Source organism: Durio zibethinus, chromosome 19 (assembly GCF_047325235.1).
Source record: "Durio zibethinus cultivar Kanyao isolate XHJ-2024 chromosome 19, ASM4732523v1, whole genome shotgun sequence".
NCBI classification, from domain to species: Eukaryota; Viridiplantae; Streptophyta; class Magnoliopsida; order Malvales; family Malvaceae; genus Durio; species Durio zibethinus.
This window is the reverse complement of record NC_143180.1, coordinates 23,260,508-23,288,132: the sequence shown is the minus strand read 5'-3', so window position 1 is coordinate 23,288,132 and position 27,625 is coordinate 23,260,508. Positions and strand designations below refer to the sequence as shown.

Genomic DNA, 27,625 nt, shown 5'->3' with positions numbered 1-27,625 from the left:
GCCTACCTCCTAAATTTCACCAATTTTTAATTGGATGACCATATGTAATTAATTGATTATAAATTAATTCAGTTGACAGAAACTTTTCTTTTGATTCTATAAATAAAACTGATAGAAGTACATTTTGGTTATATTATTTTAATGAAATTGTTACAACTGGAGGTATATGTAAATATAAATTAAGTGTATAAATGTCAATAAAATTAACACAAGTGATTAAAATTTAAATTTTGAACTTAAAATATTCAGATTTAAATTTTCATAATTTTTTATAAATAGATAATTAATAAATTCAAAATTTTTTTAAAAATTTATAAGTCTCTTTACGATTTAACAACTTATCATGATGTTAAAAATAAAATAACTTTCTCTATTCTTAAATTTTTTTTCAATCAAAAAAATTAACTGCATAAATTCAAAATATAAACAATGATTTTTTTATAAACAAAGTTGTAGTTTGAAATAAAAAATATTATAAGTATTATTTTTTAAAAATAATTTTATAAATTAATTAAATTAAATTTTAAATTAATATTTTCGTTTAAAAATAACTTTTTACATCATTACTTACATCAGATATTTAAATAATTGATTCTCTCTTATTTTCACAGCTATATGTCATTATAAACGAGTGGTTCAAGGAGCTCGAAAATACCTTTTTCTTTCTGACTAATCTTTTTGCCATAATATTTTCAAACTAATTTGTTGAAACTTTATTAAAACTTTTTATTAATTTGCAAAGACCGCAGTCCAAGTCTTTGAACGATAAACTTGTCCGTACTTTCTTTGCTTTGACTCTTTCTTTCCTTAGCTCTTCTTTTTTCTACCTTCTCCATCCAAATCCTCCATAAACCAAAGCCTTTACTCATTCTTCCGTAGTTCACCATTTTCCCTTCGTTCGACCTACTCTCATTAGCAATTGTAAGAAAAATTTTCTCTTAAGTCTCTTGAAACTGTAATTGCTTCTCTCTTTTTCTAGCTTCATGTATGTTTTATTTTTTTGTTTTACAATTTATTTTAAAATAATATATATTTTTCTAGGTATAATAGTAAAACTTGCTTGAAAGCATGTGATACTTTCCATTTACATGGTAATTGCTAGTTATTAATTTTTTTTTTTGTTATTTAATTGATACCTTTCTATGGTGCGTTGGAATTTTTCTAGTTAGCAACGTTTCTTATTTACAGTTTTCTTTATCAACTTAGTAGAAATTGGGTATCATATCATGGTTGAAAGTTTTGCTTGAAGAAGAGGTTTAATTTCTTTAAAGTTCTTAATGTTGCAAACTTTTCTAAAAATGTTTTAAAGAGGTGTTCTGCTTTTGTTGAAGTGAATAAAATATTAAAATGGAAATCATATGTTTGTAAAAAGATTTAAAATTGATAATCAATTAGGTGACTCTAACTCATTAGAATTGATATGTGAGCTAAAAGAACAATAGCACCTGCAATGACATAGCAGAGGAGGAGAGAGAGGAGAAGGGAGCGATCTGGTCTCACGTCTCATGGCTTCGCCCACTGTATGTCTACAAAGCATGGACGTGCGGCTACTCTTTTTGTATCGATGTTGTATTCGTGTTTGACACGAACACATTGTCAACACAGTAAAATACATACATACCAAGCTAGGACACGATAAAAAAAAAAAAAAATTTAGTTGCACACCATCTTGACAGGTTTTTTTTAGATTTAGCTTTTTTTTTTTTGAAAATCTTGTTAGATAAGAAGAAAAAAGAAGGTTAGATGCATTTACCGATAGTTTTTGAATAATTTTTCAATATCGATGGGCAATAGCCGATAGTGGTTATGATGACAAAGCGGTTGTCAAAAACTGGTAGGAGCTAGGGAAAGAAAATAGGAAAATAAAAAAAGCAAAAAAAAAAAAAAAAGAAATGCAAAAAAGAATGGGAAGAAAAGAAAAAGAAAAATAAGGGATAGTGTGGGTCTCTCATGGGAGGGGTAGGCATGTTTTAGTAGACCAAACATGATTTTTGGCTTTTTGTTTTTATACACCAAAAAGTAAAAAAAAAAAAAAAACCAAGCAAAAAAAAGAAATTAGAAAGTAATTTTTTGAGTTATATTGTTATTTCATCATTTTGAAATAATTAATATCTTGTATGTATTTAAAAATAATTTTTTTCTTATATAATTAAGAATTTTTATATATTAGAAAATATAATTTTAAATTGAAAAATAATGAAACATTTAAAAATTGATATTTACATATATATTGAGTATTTTAATGTAAAAATATATAAAAGAATTATTATTATTGTGTTTTATCATATTCATGTCTTTTTTTTTTTTTTTAAATTATTCTGCCATCTTATTCGTGTTTGTGTGGTATCTCATCCTTATTGCATGTTTGTGTTCCTGTTTTAAACTGTATAATATGTCATAATACTGAAGTTGTTGCCCATTATAGGGAAAGAAAAAAAAACTAAACAATAGACAATATGCCAAAAGAGAAATCGATTATACTTTATTTTAGTATATTAATCCTTATACCTATTTACTTATAAAAATTTTGAAGTCAATAAATCTTGCAATGAAGCACCAGAGCAAATGAATTAGCAACAATAAAACTTGGTTTCCTTATAACAATAAATTTTATTTGATTTTTAATACTTATAAATTTATTTTTGAATATATATTTCATTCATATTGGCTTTGTTGTCCATTTGCATGGTACTTCCATATTGTTAACGTAAGTAGGTCTAGTTATTTTTTTATTTTGTAATACTTGTTGAACATATATTTTGCTTCATGCTTTGAATACCTATCTCTGACTATTATGTTTCAATTTCTAGTTTATATTAGGTATTATTACAACCAGAAGAAGAGTCGTTGGCAACACAATCTTTTGAGTTTTTGAACTTAACTCGAAAGAGTTTTAGGGTTCATTATAGCAGGAGATTTAGGAGTTAACGGCAGAATTTCTTTTATGTGAGAAGCTTTTTTCCTCCTCCTCAAGTTCTTGTTACTGTTTTATTTTGTAATGCTTGCTGAACGTATATTTTGCTTTACGCTTTGAATACTTATCTCTGATTATTATGTTTAAATTTTTAGTATACATCAAGTATCATTGCTACCAGAAGAGGAGCTATTGGAATACAATCTTCTAAGTTTTTGAACTTAACTCGTGCAGCAAGAAATTTAGGAGTTGACGGCAAAATTTCTTTTGTTTGAAAAGCTATTTTTCCTCTTCATCAGGTTCTTCTTCTCTCTTTCTTTTTGGTTCTTCTCGATTTAAATTGAAGAATTTTATTTTAGTTTGCTATATGTTTTTATTTAGAATTCACAATGAGCCAATTACGGAAAGGTTAGATTTGCGAGATAGAAGAAATTAAAATCATTTTGTTGACATTAATATTTGAGTCATGGAATTGATGATTAGTTTAGCCCCTTACATCTTTTTAAGGTTGGAGAACTAGCTTACTAAGAGAGTGACCTTTAAGGAGAAGAGTATTTATGAGGTTATTATAAAAATTGATGCTAACCTTATTAACACCTCCAAATCTTTTCACTTTGGATAAATTAATTTTGAGACTAAAAAATCTGCATGAGAATCATATCAAACACATTTATTTTGAAGAAAAAAAATACTCACTAGATAAAATTTTTACCCATAAAATGGAGAAACGATAACTATTGACCCCATTCATGAGATCCAAATCTTCTTGCTTCAAAATCATTAAAGATCAGAATAATCACTTTTTCCATCTATATTGAGAAATTCTCTTTTTTATTAGTAAGCAATATTATAATTATTAAACCAATGATGATTATATCTGTAATAACATGTGAATTTGTGAATTTAATCACAAATATCAATAAAGTAATTATCAAGAATTTTTTTATTAGGTATGATTGATTACTTAAATAAATCTATTCTTTTAAAATGATTTTAAGTTTGACTAAGGGATCTTAAAAGAATAGGTTTTGGTTTACATTATAGAATTAAGTTTATAGGGATGGTGTTAACATTCTCATAGTGACCATTAAAGAATGATATTAATTAATCTTATATTATGTTTAATAGCCTTAATTAAATTGGTCTTTATTCTTAATATTTCTCATTACTTTATTTATTATTTAAATATAAAAATTTTTCTTATATTTTCTCCAACATTTTGATCGAACCTCTAAATAATTTTTTCACTTCAATAGTTTTCAAGAAAATACGTCCGTTTCTTTCAAAAGGCTTCATCATTATAGTAATTAAATATTTTACAAAATAATTCATTTTTATTTTTAAAACATTTTAAATTAATTTTAATATTTTTCCGTTAATTTTGTTATTTTGGAAATAAAGTGGAAATCTTTGATATTCTAATGTTTTAAATTGTTTAGTCACATAAAAAATTTTAAGAAATAAAAAATTTTTAAAAAATTTCACGCTCAGAAATTTCTTAAAATTTCATAATCAGGCAAATTCCCCACTTATTCCAAAATTTATTAAGCATTATGGGATAAAGTACATTTACAATTATCTATTACATTCTTAACTCTTCTATCCCTTTTTTATTTTATCAATTAATTTTCTATCAATTAAAATTTTTTTATTTTTAGAAATAAATTAAAATTCTTTTGTTGATTACTTTTCTATCAATTTAATATTCGTAATATTAAAATTCTAAATTCGTAATAGAAATAAATGATTTTTATTTATACCTAATCTATATGACAAGATTTTACAACACATTCTAGATATGAGTTTACATTGCAAAAATTGTCACCGCCTTTAACAAGAAAATAAGTCCTAATTATAACTAAATGGTATACATTACGCATGCCTAAGACTACATAATATTTGATCATAAAGGATATGTCACTTGCACATAATTTAATAAGAGCTCTATGATGTCTAAAGATTTTAGGAATTATACCTTAGAAGATTGTCCTAATACAAAGTCCAATAGGGCAACTAGAGGTCTGGGCTTGTGAATTGGGTTTAGTGTAGCTATGTTTCATCTTGACTAGGTTAAGATCGAGCTTTAGCTAGATTAAGCCTTTTGAAAGAATTTTAGTCTAACATGGACTTTTCGAACAAAATTTTGGTGTTGGGACTCTTTAGAGCGTTTTGGTGAAATAGTAACTTTTAAGGTTGAGTTTTGGTTGGATTAAGATCTTTGAGTACAGTTTTGATTTGATTGGGCTTTTTGGACAAAGTTTTGGTTGGACTTTGACCATTTAGACAGAGTTTTGGTTGGATTTGGAAAGATGATATGGTTGAGATGATGTGGTCGGATGATATGCCTAGTGATGTGGGAAGTGATGTGAATTTAGGTGAGAAGGCAAGGTGATGTGGTGAGTGATAGTAGGGTATGCTTATTGACTGACTATGACAGATTAGGTTTTTCAAGGTTTTCACAAAAAGTTAGACGGAGGTTTGTAATAAGTTGGAAGTTTTGATCGCGGTTTTAGGCTACTCCGGTGGCTATGGACTCATAAGAAAAGTGTTTTGGAGGTTCGAAATGGGAGAGATGATGAGATTTCCTCTAAAATTTAAGAAAAAATTTGAAGAAGGTTTAGAATTGACTTTCTTAAAGAGGGACAAGAGAATTACTTGAGGTGTGTTGAATGAAGATTTGAAGGACTTAGGCTTAGAATTCATTTGGGAAATAAATTATGCAGGAATTTATATTCAAACAATTGCAAACAAAATTAAGAGAACTAAAGATTTATTGCCTATAACATTAAAATGCAAACTTTAAAAAATATGGAATGTTCCTACAAATTGAAAGTTTGAGAGGATAATCCACACCCTCAAATTTCATAATGGAAATTTAATCTACATCAGGGCAAATTTCCTTTGTTTTATAAGTTCCCTGAGTGAAGGCGCAACTATTAATAGGTGCTTTAATCTTTTCTTTCAATTGGTTGTTTCTAATGTGATAATTGCATTTGTTATTTGGCTCATACTTATTGATGGATTTAGAGTTATTTTCAAAGGTACAACGTAAGGTATTGAAGTTTTACTAGTAAAGGCAAAAGATTAGGAATTGGAATTGAAAATTTTTCTTGAATGTTTCTTTGTCATCTTCAGTTACTCACTGATTGGATAATAGATTAAGAGATAAGAGTAAGTGTAATTATTTGAAAGCAAGGGTTTACTTGAAAGGTTAATTGTGGGATTGGTTGATAAAGATAAAGACTTTTGAAAGATGTTATATATGGTTTGATGGTAAAATTGGTTTATCTGATAAGAATGGTGTAGAGTAACAACCTACTACCCGTTGCCCTTCACAAATCATTGATTGAGCATCTCTTTCTTTTTAGATGCAACACCTTTTTTTGCCTCATCTTTTTCAAGTTTTTCACTCTTAATTGTATTTTCTATTATCTCTTTAGAAATTACTATTTCATTAGAATTAGTTTATATTATCTTTAATAGCCTGAGTTAAAATAATATCTATAATTAACATTTTTCATTACTTTTTTCTTATTATTTTATTATTTAAATATTAAAAATTTTTCTTAGATTTTTTTTAACACCTTGGTTGAATCCCTAAAAAAGTTTTTCATCATAAGAGTATTCAAAAAACATTCTTGTTTTTTTAAAGAAGTTTTGGCATTGGATTAATTAAATATTTTTAGAAATAATTTTGAAAAAAAATTTGAGTCATGGAATTGATGATCATTATAATCCCTTATATCCTTTTAAGGTTGGAGAACTAGACTACTGAAGAGTGACCTTTAAGGAGAAAAATATTTATGGCTTTCAAATCTTTTCACTCTGGATAAGTTAATTTTAAGATTGAAAAATCAGTATGAGAATCATAACAAACACATTGATTTTGAAGAAATAAAACTCATTGGATAGAATTTTTACCCATGAAATGGAGAAATGATAACTATTGACCTCAATGTGATTCATGAGATCCAAATTTTCTTATTTCAAAATCATTAAAGATCGGAATAATACCATCTCTTGTATCAATAAATTCTATTTTCTATTAGTAATCAATATTATATTTATTAAAGAAATGATGATTATATCTTTTATAACATGCGAATCTATGAATTTGACCACTAAATATCAATAAAGTAATTATCACAAATTTTTTACTTAGGTGTGATTGGTTACTTAAATAAATTTATCCTTTTAGAATAGTTTTAAGCTTGATTAAATGACTTTAAAAGAACAGATTTTTGGTTTATGTTGCAGAACTAAGTTTATAGGGATGGTATTAACATTCTCACAATGAACATTCAAATGATGATATCAATTAATCTTATATTATCTTTAATAGACTTAATGAAAATGATCTCTATTCTTAATATTTTTCATTTTTTATTGTTTAAAAATAAAAATTTTTACTAGGTTTTCTCCAACACTTTAGTCGAACATCTAAATAATTTTTTCACTTCAATAGTTTTAAAAAAAATACGTCCGTTTTTTTTTTCAAGAGGTTTCGTCATTAGATTAATTAAATATTTTATAAAAAATAATTCATTTTTAAAAATATTTTAAATTAATTTTAACTATTTCTTTTAATTTTATTGTCTTGAAAATAGAGTGGAAACCTTTTATTTTCTAATTTGTTTTTAACTTGATTAATGTTGTGGTAGAATCTAAAGAAGTTTACTCACATAGAAAATTTTAAGAAAATTTCATGCTCATAAATTTCTTAAAATTCCATAATCGGTCAAATTTGCCATTTATTCCAAAATTTATTAAACATTATGTGATAAAATACATTTACAATTATCTATTACATTCTTAACTCTTTTATCCTTTTTTATTTTATCAATTAATTTTCTATCAATTTAATTTTTGTCATATTTATTTTTAGAAATAAATGAAAATTCTTTTGTTGATTACTTTTCTATCAAATTAATTTTTGCATTTTTATTTTTAGAAAGAAATGAAAATTCGTAATATTGAAATAATTTTCTAAATTCTCCAATACTTTGATAAAATTTAGAGAAGTTCTCACTTAAAAATATTTTAGAAAATTGCTCACCTTTGAATTTCTTAAAATTTCATCATTAAATTAAATGATGTGTCTACAATTACTAGTTTTATTTTTTTACCACAAGAGTATGCGAAAAAAAAAAAAAACATTATTGTTTTCTTAAAGTAGTTTCATCATTGAATTAATTAAATATTTTTAGAAATAATTATTTTATCATTTTAAAAATATTTTAAATTAATTGTAATATTTTTCTCTTTTATTTTGTTATTTTAGAAATAAAATATTATTTTTTAAATACCCCAATATTTTGATGAAATTTTAAAAAGTTTTTTTGCCTTGAAATTTCTAAAAATTTACAAGTCCGTTAATTTTTTTTGAATTCCATCATTAGTCATATTCCCAATTTATTTGAAAATTTATCAACTATTATGGAGTAAAAATATATATACAATTGTCTATTACATTTTTAACCCTTTTATCCTTTTCTATTTTAACGATTAATTTTCTATTAATTTAAATCTTTTCATATATTTTTTAAAATAAATGAAAATACTTGATATTGAAATTATTGTTTAATTTCTCAATCATTTTGGTGGAATTTAAAGAAGTTCTCGCCCAAAATCTTTCAAGAAAAATTGCATGCCTAAAATTTTTTGAAATTTAATCATTGGTTCAATTTTTACTTATTTTAAAATTATTAAAAATAATATTAATTTATATTTAATATTATTTAATATTATGAAAATAAAATTTTAAAATTTTATTTTTATCAAATAATTAAAATATATATCTAAAAATTAAAATTTCAATATACATAAAAATAAATAACAAAAAAAAGAGAAAAAAAAAACTACATGAATTGCTTATTCGGCTTGGTTAATGGCTTAATTGGCTTGTTACACAACTTGGGTTAATTATGATTCAAGTCTCTCTGGGTTGAGGCGTGGGTTGTCATGAGTAGGCACCTCTTAAATGACTTAATTCAATATTTAGTATGGATAGTAAAAAGCAAAGAATTTTTGTAATTCATCAATATTTTTTTCTTTTTTTCTCTTTTTATCTCTTTAAAACTCACTTTTTACAAGGGCATTAAGAATAAGATGCCAAAACTTCAAAGTTTTTATAGATTTTGGCATAAAAAACTTCAATAGTTTGCAACTTTCGACCATAGTATATGTTGCGCCTGAAGCAATAATCACAACAATACAAAAGCAATAGACAGCAATCAATAATCAAATACGCAGGAAAAATAAAGCACACTAAGATTTACGTGAAAAACCCTCCAGTGTAGAGGGAAAAAATCACGGGCCACCAGAAAAATCTTCACTATCAAATAATAGTTATACAAAGTTCTTCTCTAGCTAAAACTAGAGCTAATCAACAACTAGAGAAACAATTGGAGAAATCTCACCAAATAAGTGACTCAACAAATACACCCTGAATTTATTCCTAGAGAGCTTCAAACCTGATCTTCACCGTTCAGAATGTAGAACTCTGAATCATAAACCTCCTGACAAGGTTCCAACTCAATCAAACCACGGATTGACTTCCGTTCAACCAACTCTCCCTTCTCTTTTTTCTCTCTCTGCTTTTCCTGGCTTTTCTTTTTTTTTTGCTTGGTTTTTGACACACACCTATAACAACCCCACCTCTTTTTTTTTTTAAGTAGCTAGGGCTCTGTGTAAAATAAAAGATCAAGGCCCATGGCCTTTACTTAGTTCAAAACCACTTACATGGGACTGGACCCCATTTTCCTAACAATCTCCCCCTCCAGTCCCATTAGAAGGAAATTCATCACCATAGCAATTTCATTTGGAACTTACCTTGGCTAGGGAACTCATTCCGGCCAAGTTACTGCAAAGCTCAAGCTTTTTCCTGAGAAGTATTTTCGTCAACATATCTGCTACATTCTTATCAGTATGGACTTTCTTCAATAACATCTGCTGTTCTTCAATCACTGAATGTAACCAATGATATCTAACATCAATGTGCTTTGTTCTAGCATGGTACATGGTATTCTTACTCAAATCTAAAGCACTCTGGCTATCACAAAATACCACATACTCTTTCTGATTCAATCCCAATTCAAGAAGAAAATGTTTCATCCAAAGCATTTCTTTACATGCTTCAGTTGCTGCAATATACTCAGCTTCTGTAGTTGACAAAGCAACATACTTCTGTAACTTAGACTGTCAAGATACAGCTCCTCCTGTAAAAGTAAATAAATACCTTGAAGTAGATTTCTTACCATCAAGATCGCCTGCCATGTCAGCATCAGTAAACCCTTTTAGAACTGGTTGTGAAACTCCATAAGTCAAGCACATTTTTGAGGTACCCCTCAAATATCTAAAAATCTATTTCACTGCTTCCCAGTGAACCTTTCCTGGATTAGAAAGAAATCTGCTCACTACACCAACTGCATGAGCAATGTCAGGCCTTGTACAAACCATAAGATACATTAAAGAACCGATTGCAGAAGAATAAGGAATGCTAGACATAACTAGTTGCTCTTCCTTAGACACTGGACAAGATTTCTTACTTAGATGAAAATGGTTGACAAGTGAACTGCTAACTGATTTAGCATGTTGCATGTTGAATCTACCAAGCACTCGTTCAACATACTTTTCCTGTGACAATCACAGCTTTTCAGCTCTCCTATCCCGGATAATGTCCATACCAAGAATCTGCTTTGCTGGACCTAAATCTTTCATATCAAAGGACTTAGACAATTGTTCTTTTAAACTGCAAACCATACTAGCATCTTGTCCTACAATCAACATATCATCAATATATAATAATAGGATAATGAAGTTACCATTAAGAAATTGTTTAACATACACACAAGAATCCGTTGCTGTTCTTTTATAGTTATGACTCACCATAAAAGAATCAAACTTCTTGTACCACTGTCGCGGAGCTTATTTCAAGCCATACAAGCTTTTCTTCAATTTGCAAACTAAGTGCTCATTCCCTTTCACTTCAAAACCCTCAAGCTGATTCATATAAATGTCTTCCTATAAATCACCATGCAAAAAAGCAGTTTTAACATCAAGTTGCTCAAGTTCAAGATTCAAACTAGCTGCCAATCTCAATACCACTCGAATAGAACTCATTTTTACAACTGGAGCAAAAATCTCATCAAAATCGATGCCTGATTTCTGAGAAAAATCTTTTACTACCAATCGAGCTTTGTACCTTACTAGTTTGTCACCATCTTTTTTCAACTTGAACACCCATTTATTTTTTAATGGCTTCTTCCCTGTTGGAAGTTTAACAAGATCATAAGTACCATTCTTTCGTAATGACTCCATCTCTTCTTTCATTACTTTTAACTAGTGCTTTCTATCCGGAGTAGCCTGCACATCTTGAAAGCTTTTTGGCTTCCCTTCACTGGTAACTAAAATAAAATATGAACTTGGATACCTGGTAGATGGCCTGCGCTCTTTAGTAAATCTCCTGGGCTGAGACTCTACATCACTTGATGCTGAAGGTAGCTCCCCCTGCTCAACACTCTCAGGTAGAGAGGATTGCTCCCCCTGCTAAAAAATAATAGCATCTAGCTCATCACCAATTGTGGTTGGCTCATTCATATCCCCAAGTTCTGTTTCTGGCTCATTTTCACCATCTGTGGCTCTTTCTTGTGAAATCTCTGTCGGTGTTGAAACATCACACTCAACAGTAACTCGTGTAGTCTTCTCATTTTTCTCAAGATCTGCTATGGTTTCTTTGTCATGAAAGACTACATCTCTGCTTCTGACTGTCTTTCTCTTTACTGGATCCCATACCCTGTAACTAAATTCTTCATCACCATATCCTACAAACACACACTGTGTAGCTTTACTGTCAAGCTTTGACCTCTATTCTTTTGGCACATGCATGAATGCTTTACACCCAAAAACTTTCAAGTGAGAGTATGAAGTATCTTTTCTTGTCCACACTCTTTCTGGAATGTCAAAGCCCAAAAGAACTGATGGTGACCTGTTAAGTAAATAACAAGTTGTCTTGACTGCTTCACCCCAAAATGGCTTTGGTAATTTTGCCATCCTCAACATACATCTGACTTTTTCCACAATGGTGCGATTCATTCTTTTAGCTATACCATTATGCTGCGGTGTTCCAGGTTATGTCCTCTCATGCCTGATCCCATGCTTTCAGCAATACTCTTCAAAATCTTTAGATGTATATTCCTCACCATTATCAGTTCGAATACACTTCAAGGGTAACCCTGTCATCTTTTCAACCATGGCATAAAATTTTTAAAAATACTGTAGTACCTGACTTTTGTATTTCAACATATACACCCAAGTCTTACGTGAAGCATCATCAATAAAAGTAACAAAATATCTGCTACCACCTAATGACTCAACCTCAATGGGACCACATACGTCAGAATAAATTAATTCCAATCTATTTTCTTTTCTCTGAGAACTTTTACGAAAAGAAACTCTATGATGCTTACCAAACAAACAATAATCACATGAATCGAGAGACATACCTTTGGTCAAGGGAATGAGAGAGTGCATTGCCAAAACCTGTAACCTCTTTTCACTCATGTGTACTAGCCTCCTGTGCCACAAGTTTGCTGAAACATCATTTTCAACGGTATTTACCTGATTATCGTTCAATTGCATCCATGTCTTATACATTGTGTACCATAGTTTTTCCCTTGCAACTACCATAGATCCTTTGAGAAGCTTCCACTGTCCATTCTTTTGTCGGCTTTTATATCCCTCCTTATCAAGGACATTAATAGCAAGCAAGTTTATTCTCATATCTGAAATGTGTCTGACATCCCTCAAAGTCAACATGCAGCCTGTACTAGTTTGTACAATAATATCATCAATCCCAACAATCTACGACACACTCTTGTTTCCCATCTTGGTACAACCAAAGTCTCCTGCTTTGTAAGTTGTAAACAACTCTCTCTTAGAAACACAATGATATGCCGTTTCTGTGTCAACTATCCACTTAATGCCGGGATCACTAACATGATTACAATCACCATGTGTACAAATCAAAGTAACTGAATCACTATCTGAATTCACTGCTGCAACATTGCCATCATCTGAACTCTTGCTTTTCTCATTTTTTCGCTCTTGCTTTAAGATTCTACAGTTTCGTTTTATATGAACCGTCTTACCACAATGGAAACACTTCACTTTACCTCTAGATTTGGATCTATGTTTAGACTTACCACGACTTTTTGAGTCCTGACCTCTGTCGATGTTTTTACCCCTATTCTCTATGACTAGAGCTTGATTCCCAAGGTCTACATCTTTTCGCCTCGCTTCTTCATTAAGCATACTATCATTTACCATCTCCAATGTCATCTTATAATCAGGAGCTAAATTAAGAACAGTCACAACTAGAGTATTCCAACTGTCTGGCAATGAACCCAAAAGAAATAATGCCTTCATTTCATCATCCATCTTAAGCTCCATAGTAGTCATTCGATTAAATATATCTTGAAAATCACTCAAGTGTTCTGTAACAGATCGTCCATCCCTGTACTGTAAAGTTGCAATCTTTTTAACAAGTATAGTTTTATTCATACCTATTTTTCTCATACAATGCTGCCAATTTTTCCCAAACAATGTAAGCATCTGATTCCTGCACTACTTGATGGAACACGCTGATATCAACCCATTTTCTGATTGTAGCCAGCGTTTTTCTACCTAGCTTCTTCCAGTTTTCATCTTTCATATCCGCTAGTTTAGCCGAATCTCCCAATACTGACTCATACAAATCTTTGCAGTATAGATGATCTTCTATCATAGGCTTCCAAATTGAATAATTCGATGCTGTCAATTTTATCATGAAACCTGTATCACCCTCCATGATCTTAAATAGAATTTACTTCTATCCTGGGTTGCTTCTGTATCGATGTCTCAAAATAACCCTCGCTCTGATACCACTTGTTGCACCTGAAGCAATAATCACAACAATACAGAAGCAATAGACAGCAATCAATAATCAAATACGCAGGAAAAATAAAGCACACCAAGATTTACGTGAAAAACCCTCCAGTGTAGAGGGAAAAAACCACGGGCCACCAGAAAAATCTTCACTATCAAATAATAGTTATACAAAGTTCTTCTCTAGCTAAAACTAGAGCTAATCAACAACTAGAGAAATAATTGGAGAAATCTCACCAAATAAGTGACTCAACAAATACACCCTGGATTTGTTCCTAGAGAGCTTCAAACCCGATCTTCACCGTTTAGAATGTAGAACTCTGAATCATAAACCTCCTGACAAGGTTCCAACTCAATCGGACCACGGATTGACTTCCGTTCAACCAACTCTCTCTTCTTTTTTTTCTCTCTCTGTTTTTCCTGGCTTTTCTTCTTTTTTAGCTTGGTTTTCGACACACACCTAAAACAACCCCACCTCTTTTTTTATTAAGTAGCTAGGGCTCTGTGTAAAATAAAATATCAAGGCCCATGGCCTTTACTTGGTCCAAAACCACTTACATAGGATTGGACCCCATTTTCCTAACAGTATAAATGTTTGGTGTTCAAGAATTCAATCTGTCAAATAATACCCTCAAATCATAAAATCCAAAAAAAGTCATTGAAAACTTCATCGGTGATGTTGTCTGTCATTTTATACTAGTGATAAAATTTTTCAAAAATCTTCTTTTTAATTTCTTATGATCTCCTTTTTGCTTATTTTAAGTTAGACTTCACAAAATATTCATCCAAAAGTCTACATCTACAACCCAAAACAGGCCTCCAAAAAACTTTCTTTTTCTTCTTATTAACTTAGAAACTCCAAAAAAACCCTAAAAATTAATCAAATCTAAAACTGAAAACACTCAGTGACTAAAAATGTTTTGCCCTTTTTTTTTTTTTTGCTAATTGTTGTTGCTTTTGACGATTCTTGTTGTTTTGTGTTCATTTTCTGTATTGTGATTGCTTTTCATTTGTTTAAATATGGAACTAGTCTTCTTTGAAGTGCAATTCCATATTAGAAAAAAAATTGCTCTAGAAAATACTTTGCACTTTTATCTTAATCTCGAAAATTTAATCATTATAGGAATTTAATTTGATTCTTTTCCTTTAGGATATTTCTTTAAAAAATTTATGATTTATCTACTTTTGTTTATCCAGATTTTCATAATTATTTTTTTTATTTTTTGTATTTATTTTATTTTTATTTTTGTTCCAATTGTTTAAAAATAATAAAATATTTAAAACTTTGATAAAAGAAATAAGACGAGAAATAAAATAACATGGTATATTATAAGAAGGAAGAATGAACTATTGGTTTGAGTCTTATTAATCAATTGAAACCCTAAATAAATAATTAAAGACAAATAATAATTTGGACTCAAATTAAAAGTTAGATAAAAACTTTTGAAATTTAAAATTTCTGATTAAATATTTAATAACAGAATGCTATAAAAAGTGTTTTGTTTTTTTTTTTTTAGATTTCGGAGTTCCAATTTGTTTGCTACTATTGGTAGATCAAAGATTTTCACCCTTTTAAAGATTTTTAAAGTTTGCTTGATAAAAAGAAAAAAATTCTGATATATGGTCTACCTTTTTTTTTTTTTGTTCAGCCAATTGCTAGTAGAAATGGATTTACCCTTATGTCAAATCGACACAAATACATTTACTTTAAGGAAAAAAAAAAGTTGAAATTTTGAAACAGGGTGGTTTTGTATTGTTGCCAATTTTATGTTTTTGAATATTTTATTTTATTTTAGTTTTTATCATTTTATTAAATTTTAAAAAGTGTTTTGATATAATTTTTTTCCAAAAATTTAAGAAGAGAAATTTAATAAAAAAAGTGATTAAAATTTTAAATTGTAAGAGGATATGAGTTCAAATCTTATCAAGAATAATTTTTTTTTAATTTTCAAACATTAGATTTTTAACTCTAACAAGTATTATAATCGAATAGATGAATAGTATTAAGATAATAATGTCGAAAATATTTTCAAAATATTAGAAATATTATTTTTGTATTTTTAATAATTTTCAAAACTTTTTAAAATTTTACTTTTGGTTTTTAAAAACAACTTGCAAGTTGCAAATCACGGTTTTGGTTTTAATTTCTAAAACACTTGAAAAAAATAAATACATTGTTTAAGTTTTCCGATATTCCAATTTTCATCTATAGTCTAACAAATAGTCTGATTGGAATAATTAATTAACTTTCTTAATTAGTAATAGGAGTATTAGAAAAAATTAACGCGGAGATATAAGCCACAAAGAAATATACCAAGATGGGGTTCAGTACTGGTGGGGTTGTTGGTTGTGTTCTACTTCTAGTTCCAGTCTTTTTGAGTTTATCCCTATATCATTTTTACACATAATCTCTGTGTTTTTGCAGGTCAAAAGCCATGTCCATCGTTGAAGCTGCTTTATCTGTGTTCTTTGAAGGGTTGTTTAGTAATTTGGCCTCCTCTGAGTTTCTCAACTTTGTAACTGAGAAGGAAGTTTGCGAGGAGCTCAACAAGATGGAAAAGACATTGAGCAATATTCACGCAGTTCTAAATGATGCCGAGGAGAAGGAAATGAATGATGGGCGTGTGAAGAGTTGGTTGGTCCACCTCCAAGACTTGGCATACGATGTGGATGACATATTGGATAAGTTTGCTACTGAAGCTTTGAGACTCAAGTTAACAAGGGAACATCAAGATCACCGCCCAAGGAAGTTACAAAAGCTTGTTGATGCTTGCTTTACCTGGTTCAGGGGTCATAATTTATCATTTAATAAGGAAATGATGTCCGAGATAAAAGAGATCACTGCTAGATTTCAAGTTTTAGAAGCAGGTATAAGTCTCTTGGCTCTGACTAAAAATGGTGGTGGGAGGCCCAGGAGAACATGGGAATGGCGATCAACCACTTGTTTGGTGAATGAAACTCAAGTCTACGGTCGGGAAAAAGACAAGGAAACAATCCTTGATTTGATTTTTGGGAGTGATGATAGCAATAAATTTTCTGTGATTCCCATCATTGGCAAAGGAGGGATTGGCAAAACAACGCTTGCTCAGCTTGTCTACAATGATAGTCGTGTAGTTAAGCATTTTGATTTTCAAGCATGGGTATGTGTTTCTGACGACTTTAAGATGGAGGAGATAACGAAATCAATCTTACAATCAGTTAGTCCTGAATCTTTTAATGTTGGAGATGATTTGAATAACCTTCAAATAAAATTGAAGAAGAAGCTGGAGGGAAAAAAACTACTTCTGATTTTGGATGATCTTTGGCATGAAAACTATGATGATTGGACTCGTCTAATATCCCCTTTTGGCATAGGAGCTACGATTGTTGTGACAACTCGTGGTCAAAGTGTTTCATTAATGGTGAGTACTATCCTAGGTTACAAGCTGCCAGAGTTGTCAGATGGTGATTGCATTTCTATATTAACTCAACATGCATTAGGAGCAAAAGATTTTAGTGGGCATCCGAACTTAAAAGAATATGGTGTACAGATTGTGAAGAGGTGCAAGGGATTGCCCTTAGCAGCTAAGACCATTGGAGGCCTTTTGCGCAATAAGCTGGACGTTGGTGAATGGGAAAAGATACTAAGAAGTGAGATTTGGAATTTACCAGAAGAGAGGAGTAGCATAATTCCAGCTTTACGATTAAGCTATCATCATCTTCCTGCAGACCTAAAGCGATGTTTTGCTTACTGTGCCATACTTCCCAAAGGCTATGAATTTTCCGAGGAAGAAATAGTCCTATTATGGATGGCAGAAGGCTTTCTGCGAGTGGAAGCTACAAAGCGAAATGAAGATTTGGGTCATGAGTACTTTCAAGAACTTGTACGGAGGTCATTTTTTGAAGTATCCAGCAAGAATGAGTCTCGATATATAATGCATGACCTGATTAATGATTTGGCTCAATCAGTTGCCAAAGATATATGCTTCAGAGTGGAGGATGACAAGGCATTGAACGTTTCCCGTTATCCTCGCCATTTATCTTGCATTGTTGGTGGGAAAGACAGAATTAAAAATTTCCAAGTCTTTAAAAGAAAGAATTTAAGAACCTTCCTACCGTTGAAGATGCCTGGAGGGTGGATGAATTTCTCTAATCAAGTTCTCAGTGAGTTGTTGCCAGAATTTAAATACTTAAGGGTGTTTTCTTTACAAGGTTTCTACCTGACGGAGATTCCCAATATTATTGGAGATTTGGTGCATCTGCGTTATCTAAATTTTTCTTACACTCTAATCAAAATTCTGCCGGATTCAATATGCAAGCTTTACAATTTAGAGACCTTGCTGTTGCGGGGCTGTTCTAGTCTTGAAGAGCTTCCTTCTGAAATGGGATTTTTAATTAACCTAAGGCATCTTGACATAGCAGGTGCAGATTCAATAAAAACGATGCCAATGGGAATCGGTGAACTAACCAATCTCCAAACATTGACAAATTTTGTTGTGAGTCAAGACAATGGTCGTCCGATTAGCGAGATGAAGAATTTGTCTAATCTTAAGGGTGAACTTTTTATTACAGAATTGCAGAATGTTGTCGAAGCTCAAGATGCATGGATGGCTGGGTTACGTCATAAGTCGAACCTTCGTGATTTAGCTTTGGAGTGGAGTTATAATGTCGCAGGAAAAGAAATTCACAAGGACGTGTTGGATTCACTCCAACCTCCTAAAATGCTTGAAAGGCTCACCATCGAATGTTATGGAGGTGAAACATTCCCAAATTGGATTGGAGATCCCTCATTTGAAAAGCTATCGATTCTGAATCTGTATGACTGTCCAAATTGCACATTATTACCACCTGTTGGAAGATTACCGTCGATAAAATCGCTTTCTATCCAGAGGATGAGTAAGATAAAAAATGTGGGTGCTAATTTTTTTGGAAAGGATCTGTCGATTAATGCATTTCCGTCACTAGAGAAATTACGTTTTAAGGACATGCCAGAGTGGGAGGAATGGGATCCCTGTGAAGTTGATGAAAATGTAAGGAGTTTCCAACACCTCCATGAGCTCATCATTTCAAATTGCCCCAAGTTGTCAGGAAGTTTACCTAATCGTCTTACTTCCTTGAAGAAGCTAGAGATTAATATGTGTGATCAACTGAGAAGTTTACCTAGTTGTCTTCCTTCCTTGAAGAAGCTAGAGATTATTTGGTGTCTACAACTGAGAAGTTTACCTAATCGTCTTCCTTCCTTGAAGAAGCTAGAGATTAATTTGTGTCAACAACTGAGAAGTCTACCTTGTTGTCTTCCTTCATTGGAGAAACTTGTGATTGAAGAATGTGAGCAGTTGGTAGTTTCACTCTCAAGCCTTCCAAAGTTGTCTGACTTGGAAATTTATGGGTGCCAAGAGGTGGCGTCTACAAGTTGTACAAAATCTGGCTCATTCATTGAAAAAGTCTCTCTTTCAGACATTTCAAAATTCACTTCTCCAATGGAGGGGATGATGTTAGGGTTGATAAAAGCAGAACGTCTTTATATACATGGATGTGAGGAGCTAATTTCTTCATGGCAGAACCAGGAAGGACCCTCAACACATTTGAGGCGTCTTCCCTTTTTGGAAATTGACAATTGTTCAACAGTTTCCATAGGTGCAGAGGACGGAAAGGATGAGCATAGGCAGTTAGGAATCCCTTGCCGTATTGAACATTTGAGCATACATCGTTGTGTAAGGCTAGAAAGGCTATCAGAAAACCTACACAGCTACAGATCCCTTAGGGAGCTACAAATTGAAGGATGCCCAAGATTGATTTCAATTTCAAATGGAAACTTGCCTCCAAATTTAAGACGTTTAACCATTAAGGAGTGTGAGAATTTGCAGTACTTGCTGGGTGGAGTAAATAACAACATCAACAGCAGGCCTCTTCTAGAGCACTTGGTAATTGAAAATTGTAAGTCTCTGATATCTTTATCCTCAAGGGGCGAGTTACCTATGGGGCTTAAATACCTCACTATTAATAATTGCCGAGTACTAGAGTCCATAGCTCAAGAAATTGAAGAGAACTCTTCCCTTGAATTAATAACTATCGGCAGTTGCAATAATTTCAGATCTTTGCCTCATGGATTAAACAAGCTCAACCATCTTGGGGAGATTGTTATTTGGGGTTGTCCAAGTTTGATTTCCTTCCCTGGAAGTGGGTCATTTACCACTAAACTCAGAAAGCTTCACCTTTCTAGGTGTGAAAAACTACAGGCCTTACCCAACTGCATCCACAATATCGTCTCTATGCGAGAATTGTTCATATTGGATTGTCCACGGGTGATATCATTTCCAGAAGAGGGGTTCCCTCCCAATCTCACTTCACTTAAAATCTCGCAACCCAATATTTGCAAGTCAGTGATTGCGTGGGGTTTGCACAAACTCACCTCCCTTAAACATTTGTACATCAACGGTGCTTCTGTAGATGTGGTGTCATTCCCATGTGAGGAAATGCTTCTGCCTCGCACTCTCACCTCCCTCACCATCTTCGGTTTTCCAAACCTAGAAACTCTATCCTCCAAGGGCTTTCAAAATCTCAAATTTCTTGAATCATTGGATATCCGAGGATGCCCCAGGCTCAAATTCCTCCCAGAAGGGGAGATGTTTGACTCACTTTTTCATCTATATATTATTAACTGTCCATTGCTAAGAGAACGATGCAAGAAGGATGAAGGACAAGAGTGGCCCAAAATAGCCCACATACGTTGCATTCTAATTGGTTAATTTGTCACCGGAAGAAACGCCAAGAAATCAGGTATATGTCACTTTGCAATTATATGCTACTTATTTGAAGAACATTAACGTACTATTAAATCAAGTGCTCAAGTGATTTATATTTTTTATATCATAATAAAATGTTCATTAGTTCAATCCATTCCACACATAGCTTTTTGTTTTACAATGAAATGGAAAATATATAAAAGAAAAGTCTACTTTTAATAAAAATACATGGACTAAATTCATTAAAATTGAAGTTGGACTAAACCGATAGGATTGAGGTAGTAAAGGAATCAAATTCAGACTTTAACCTTTTAACCATTGATGAAATCCTGCTTATTAAATTGAGGACAGGTATTTTTGAAGCTCATTTGTTAGAAACGAGTGAATCTCATTTATACAAAACTTTTAATTGTAGTGTAATCTAGATTTGCAGAATTGAGAATGAGGTTCTTCCTTCCATCATGGAGTGTAATGGTTTAATTTAGAAGTTATTGGAACTTGCACATGGTTCTCTGCAGGTTTGATACATAGATTCAATGTTTTGCTGCCATTTTAAAAGAAAATTTAAGAATAGTTCCAGAATGAGTAGGTCTTATAGCTGATTTCTGTATATATATATTTTTCTTGTGTTCATGAATCATTCATGATATCCTCATGTATTTGGCTGTCCATTATGTGTACTTCCTTTCTGCCTTACCTATGATTTTTCACAGAGAAGAATGAGTAACTATGGCATTGGATTGTTTACTAAAAGTTAGAAAATTTTAGAAAATTCATTTTTATAGTCTAAACATATTTCTTTCAGTCTTCTGATAAAAATTTCCTATAGGACAATTTCAAGAACAGAACAGATGTGTTAAATGTTTATATCTATTAATCATTTTGTTTCATTGACTTCTGATTTTTTTTTTCTTTTGTAGAATCATTCAAGAATGGTTTCAATTATTAAATGCTTGTTATTTTCTTATATGCGTGAAGATTAATTTGATATCTAATTTTGGTTTCAGTCAGTTGGAAGTTGCAGAGGCCAGTGAGTAGTGCCTTTATAGGAGCACACAAAGTGGTTTGCAAAAGCAGATGGAAAGACCTGAAAAAGATGAATGCTGTTTACTCAGCAGAAGCATGGATTACCTTCACTGCTGTCAAATTGACCATATGGCAGCCTGAATGAGTCAATACCAAAATCCCTGCCTCAATCCCATTGAGAACTCAATTTCTTATAAATGATGAGATATTAAAGATTTATTGCCAGACTTAGGAGTGAGGACAGTGTCAGTGACGCAAAAATTCCCCCAAGGGAAACATTGTTTCCTATGAAAGTGGTAAGTTATTACTTAGTTATTACTTATTTCCAGGGTTCTGATATCTTTGCAAAACGTTCTCCTTTTATAGCGAAGGAAAATCATTTGTACTTTATGTTTTATGTATAATATTTGTGTCTTTTACTCTGAATAAGGTGCTCTTCCGGAGCCAGCAATAATTGCCTTGGACATTCCGAATCCTTGAACCATATTCCACCCTCCATAATCCCTATATCATACTCTTTGAGTATATAGATTCGTTGTTTATGATCAGAAGCCATATATTAAAAGAAATCATCATTCTTAGCATAATGAAAACTTCCAAGCTTGTTAGGATTGCTTTCTCTTTTTTTATTCTACCCTTCTTTGGTACTACCATTTTTATCCCAAATGCTTCAAAACAAAAATCTGATATTGTGGAACTTATCTGACAGGATGAAATAACTTCAATTCATTGGTGGTTTCCAAGTTGTTCTGGCAGCAGCTCCTTTCCTACCACAGAAATCTTTTTTCTCCTCCATGTCAGCGGTGCAAGCATAAATGATAAGATAAGGTAAGAACTTTATCAAGCAGGTAAAATTGGCTGAGCTGGGACCTTCTGTAAAAGCCAAATTGATATTCTAAATGTACGTGTTAAAATTCTTTGTAATATTATTCTGTTGTGCATTAATGCTTGGAAGTTTCATTCCATTGTAGCTCAATTCTTCATATTGATGCATAACATATCCTTTCAGTAAAACATTGATCAGCAACCTTTGTTTTTCCGATGATCATTTCTTTCAGCTCGGTGGAGCCACAAGTTAAAATCTTTGCCTGGATTGAGCTTTTGAAGATGTAAAGCAATGCATCTTAATGTGTTTTTCTTTTATACTTGCTTTGAAAACTGTTTGCCTTTATGTATGAAGTTTTAACTATTTATAGTAGTGACTAAACATTTTGGTATGCTTCTTTGATCTTTATAAGCATTCTGGCTCGGCATAAAGAAACATCTACGCTGATCGAGACAAAGTGTTTCAGCTGCTAAGCTCGAGTTTGGTTTGAGGAGCTCATTTCAATCATCAAATCAGGGGTATGTACTGTCTTGACATAAAAGAACACAAACTCAAGCATCCATTTATTCTGCGGAAGCTTCCAAGTAACTATTCTTAATTTATTCTACAGAATTTCAGCTCAACTTCTTCATGTGAAACGAGCTTGCAAAAAAGGCCAGTGTTTCCGTAAGGAGTCTAAATTGAATCATCAACCTTCTCCAGTAACAGTCTCATATATTATGCAAATCCTGCATAGTAATTCCTTCAAAATGAACGCAAAAAACATCACAGCGTATTCTAGGCAATTTTTGGAGCTTGGATTTCTGATGCAACTCACAATTATTGCTATGTTCAAACAACTGAACATCTTAAGTCGGGATATCAGTATTTGTCAACTGGCCACAATGGATCACAATTCTAGCATTTGTCATGCTCAATTATGGAGGAAAACCTTCCCTTAATAAGCTTAAAATTTTTCCATTGTATCTAAACTTTTGTTTGCTGTTGGTAATTTTCATTTTCTCTCTTTATTTTTCATGTTCACGTTCTGTTTCAGCACAGAACTGGGTTCTAAAATGTCATTGAGTATCAAAACTTGAAACAAAAAGAAACCATAAATATTTAAATGCTGGAAAGTTATGTTGTCTCACAAGTCGTGCAACCTATCCGAATGCCTGTGAACCGAAATATATCATTTTTATAAACCGAATGCCTGTAAACCGAAACTTATCACTTTCATCAAGTGGACATAAAATAAAATGACAGAAAACACAGGAAGCACTCAACTTCTAAATGTACAAGGTAATACTTTATACCTCTTGCGTTTGAACTTCTTGCGTACTCCTGCTGTATTCGTGTTCGACACTTTAACGCTTCTGACATACATACCAGAACATGTTGGAATACTATTGAATTTGACCAGATACGGCAAAGATTAAGAAAGAAGAAAAAGAAAATTTCCATGCGGGTAACGGCATTCTATGTTCTTTTATTGCCATATTTACATTAGTTTTTCTTTATAAAGGTAATTGATTTTTAAAAATCATCCCAATATTTATCATGTATTCTTAACTGACGATTACAATATATAAAAGATATTTTTTTATTATCATGTCTTGCTGTATTCCTATTCTTATATTTTAGAAATTATCATGATGTTGTTTTATCCGTAACGTATCGTAAACATGTCCCTGCATAAGATTCCAAGCATTGCCTGTGAAATAAATCATAAGAACAACTTAATAAAAATCAAGAATAAATGTATGGATTTTTTACCCTTTAGAAAGAGGAAGGAAAAGTTAGTTATACTAGTCTTGATGATATAAGTGAAATTCAGTTTCAGGACACAAGGCATTGTCAGCTTTTTATTACCACAACTATTGCCTAATAGATAAAATGACCTCTCAAGACAACCAACTGCAAAAAACAGATGGACTCAATCATTTTCTAATTAATTATCATTTTGATTATAACAAATCAATCATACCCCAAGTTTGGATTTTATCATTTTGTCAAAGTGAATGCATATAATCTATCAATTAAACCATAAAGTGATAATACACAAACACAAGTACAAACCCCTATTCCATAAGCCATATATATTCAAAGATATAATTAAGATTAATGTAATTAATGTAATTAATTTTTTTGCTAGGAAACATATATTATTGTTATGTGTTCAATTGGATTTGAATATTTTTGTAACCTATCAATTTCTATCAGTCATCTTTGGGATTCATATTTAAGATCGATTAAAACTTTAGTATGTTTATTATATTGTATTAGTTTCTATTTTTTTAGTATAAAATTAGCATAATTAAGTCTTGTATATTTATTTAATTGAATTCTATAATTTTAAAAAAGAAAAATTATTTTTAAGTGAAAAATATGTCTCATTTTGTGTTTAAAATAAATAAACTAATTTAGTAGAAACTAGAAGTTAGGGGTAAAAAAACACTTTCTATAGCAATTCTAAATAGTTGAACTAAAATCGTAGTTTAATGGTAAGTATTTGATTTTACTTATATATAGTTAAACATGTAAAAAAAAATCATAGATACTTGTATTAAAATTAATTAGGGTTCTAGCTAGATATGAAATACTAAAATTGATCTTAAAAAGAGTATAATATATATATGAAAATAAATAAAAATATTATTGTTTAATTTAGAAAAAGCTTAATAATAAAATATTACAATTAAATTGATGGAGAAAAAATATGCATATAATGATGAATAAAAAATTTTATAGATTTTATATAATTTTTAATATTATTTTATATTTATTTACATCTATTTACAAATAAAATAATTTTTAAAAATTTAAAAATAATGTAAAATTTAATAAAATATAATTTTATTTGAATAATTTCAAATTTTACTCCATGAATCAAAAACCAAATCGAACAAAAGCATTCAAGATTAGAAGCTGAAACGAATACAACAAAAAAACTCATTTAAATTGAATCAAATAATATAATTTCAATCGACTTTTTTATTTTTATATTTTCAATCCTACCAATAAGAATAAGGTAATAGTTGCGAAAGTCACAACCTAAGCCCCTTAGATCTTATTCAGCATAGCAACGAAATTCACTGTAGAGAAATTGAATACAGTGGTGATATTGAGATTGATCATTCAACGATGATATTGAGAGTTGATAGATAAGACTGAAACTAGCGATGAAACAAATGCGTCAAAAACATTTGTGACTTTGAAATGAAAGAAAAAATATCATTAAAGACTTGAAAGTTTTTTAATAAAAATAATAACATAATTATTGATATATTGATTAATAAAATAGTTACAAGTTATTAAAGAATAATTATTTTATATGTAAAAAATTTTCTATTAGAATTATTACATACTTTTTCTGTTTCACTTTCTTTATCCATATTTTCTTTTTGTAATATCTTAAAATTATATTCTATTTTTTAAAACTTTTAAAATATTTATTTTTTTATTTTTTAATATTAAAAATCATGAAACTTTAATTTTATAAAAAAATTTATTTTAATATTAAATACATTAAAATCAAATTTTTAAAAAAAATTCCTGAAATTCAATACCATAAAGCAATTTGGGACGGAGGGAATATTTATGAATTTATATAAGAATTTACTTTATTTTTACTTTTCACTATTAATTATTACAAGTTATTAAATAATGATTGCTTTTGGTATTTCTTGGACTTCTTAATATCAAGTAGCACCAAATGTTAGTGCGAATTTTGTTTCTCATCTTCAAAATGAATTCTTGAATGATTATGCCATTAATTTTTTTTTATTTTTTATAGTGGTGAGTTGTTGGAGTCCAAAGGCCAAATAATGTGATTTTTTTAGTAAAAAAAATACAATTTGAAAATAAAAAATTTATAAAAATTAAAGTTTGAATTTGATTTATTAAACTTAATCTCATAAAATAATTGCATAAAAGAAAATCAAATGAATTAAACTTAAAAATTTTAAAATCCTTTGTTAGTCGTCCACAATAATTCAATTTAGAATATAAAAATATAATTATAATCTATGGGCCTTGTCACTGTGGTTAATATAATTTATATGCCACTAAACAACTTTTACTATCAAATTAATATGTTCTAAGTAAAAGTGTTTTTCTTTCTTTTTTTTTCTTTTTTTTTAATCAAATAGCGTAAAAGGTAGAGAATATCAGTATTCTTGATGTGCCATTTGTCAAGGACTGCTTAAGGATGAGGCGATGAAGCTACTCACAATTAGGAATGTAAATGATATATTAGTACTCGTAAGTTATTCGAATTTGATTTGAATAAAACTTAAATTCGACTTGATTATTATCGAGTCGAGCTAAAACTCGAGTAACTTAACTTATCAATTGAATCGAGTTCTAGCATTTTTATGCATGACTCGAGTTACTCGTAAGCCTAATCTAGCTTTTATATTTTAATATATTTTAATTATTTTAATTGATAAAATATTTTGCACTCGACTTCGCAGTACAAATAATTGAATTTTTGTCGAATATAAGAATCAAGCTTATTTTTACATATTAATCGAACCTAATCGAGTAAGCTTAAATAGCTTAATTTCTATCTTATATCGAATTCAAGCTAAAAAGATAAAACTTGATCAAGTTCAAGTCTAATTTTGAGCTTCAAATTTGAAATCGAGCTTGAACTTGAGTTTAATACTATATCAATTTGAACTTGATCAATTATATCCCTACTCACAATTAAAGTAAGGTCAATTCACAGCAATTATATGTCAACACACATTCTTCCATTTTTCTACAAAACATAGCCTAAACTGTTTTCCATCTTATAGGCTTTAGTTTTCTTGTATATGTCATAACGTCTAGATCTGGAGATCTATCGCTTGATATTGACTTGATGAGTTACCACTAATCTTTTTTTATTTAAGTGCGATTGGCCACTTGACTGAATCTGTCCCTTTTTAAAGAGAAATCATAAGTTTGACTTAGGTATCTTTAAAAGGTAGATTCAATGCCTATGAAACTAGAATTAGGTTCGGGAGTACGATTATATATAAAGAAGGTTATAGCACTCCCACACACCTATCGAAAGATGGTATCAGCTTGATTTTATGTTATCCATTAAGCCTTAAAACTTTATCAAGTAATTAATTATTAAAAATTATTCTTAATTGACTCCAATACTTTTGAAAGCAAATTAAAAAAATTCTCTCACTTCAAGAGTATACAAGAAAACTATCATTTCTCTTACAGAGGCTCTGT

At 30.5% G+C, this 27,625-nt stretch overlaps 1 protein-coding gene across 2 annotated transcripts; it reads left to right on the top strand.

Moving 5' to 3' along the window:
• The first annotated feature begins 760 nt into the window (after positions 1-760).
• On the top strand, positions 761-23,542 carry LOC111309407 (putative disease resistance RPP13-like protein 1). Of its 2 annotated transcripts, XM_089748859.1 has the most exons (8): positions 761-921; positions 2,811-2,946; positions 3,070-3,213; positions 16,263-20,596; positions 21,570-21,884; positions 22,298-22,416; positions 22,827-22,932; positions 23,025-23,542. In XM_089748859.1, exon 4 carries the CDS (start codon positions 16,273-16,275, stop codon positions 20,563-20,565), a length of 4,293 nt encoding a protein of 1,430 aa, XP_089604985.1. In that variant the 5' UTR covers positions 761-921; positions 2,811-2,946; positions 3,070-3,213; positions 16,263-16,272; the 3' UTR covers positions 20,566-20,596; positions 21,570-21,884; positions 22,298-22,416; positions 22,827-22,932; positions 23,025-23,542. The 2 variants fall into 2 exon arrangements, with proteins under 2 accessions (XP_089604985.1, XP_089604986.1); XM_089748860.1 differs by lacking the exons at positions 761-921; positions 2,811-2,946; positions 3,070-3,213 and having other exon boundaries at positions 16,195-20,596.
• The last annotated feature ends 4,083 nt before the right edge of the window (positions 23,543-27,625 follow it).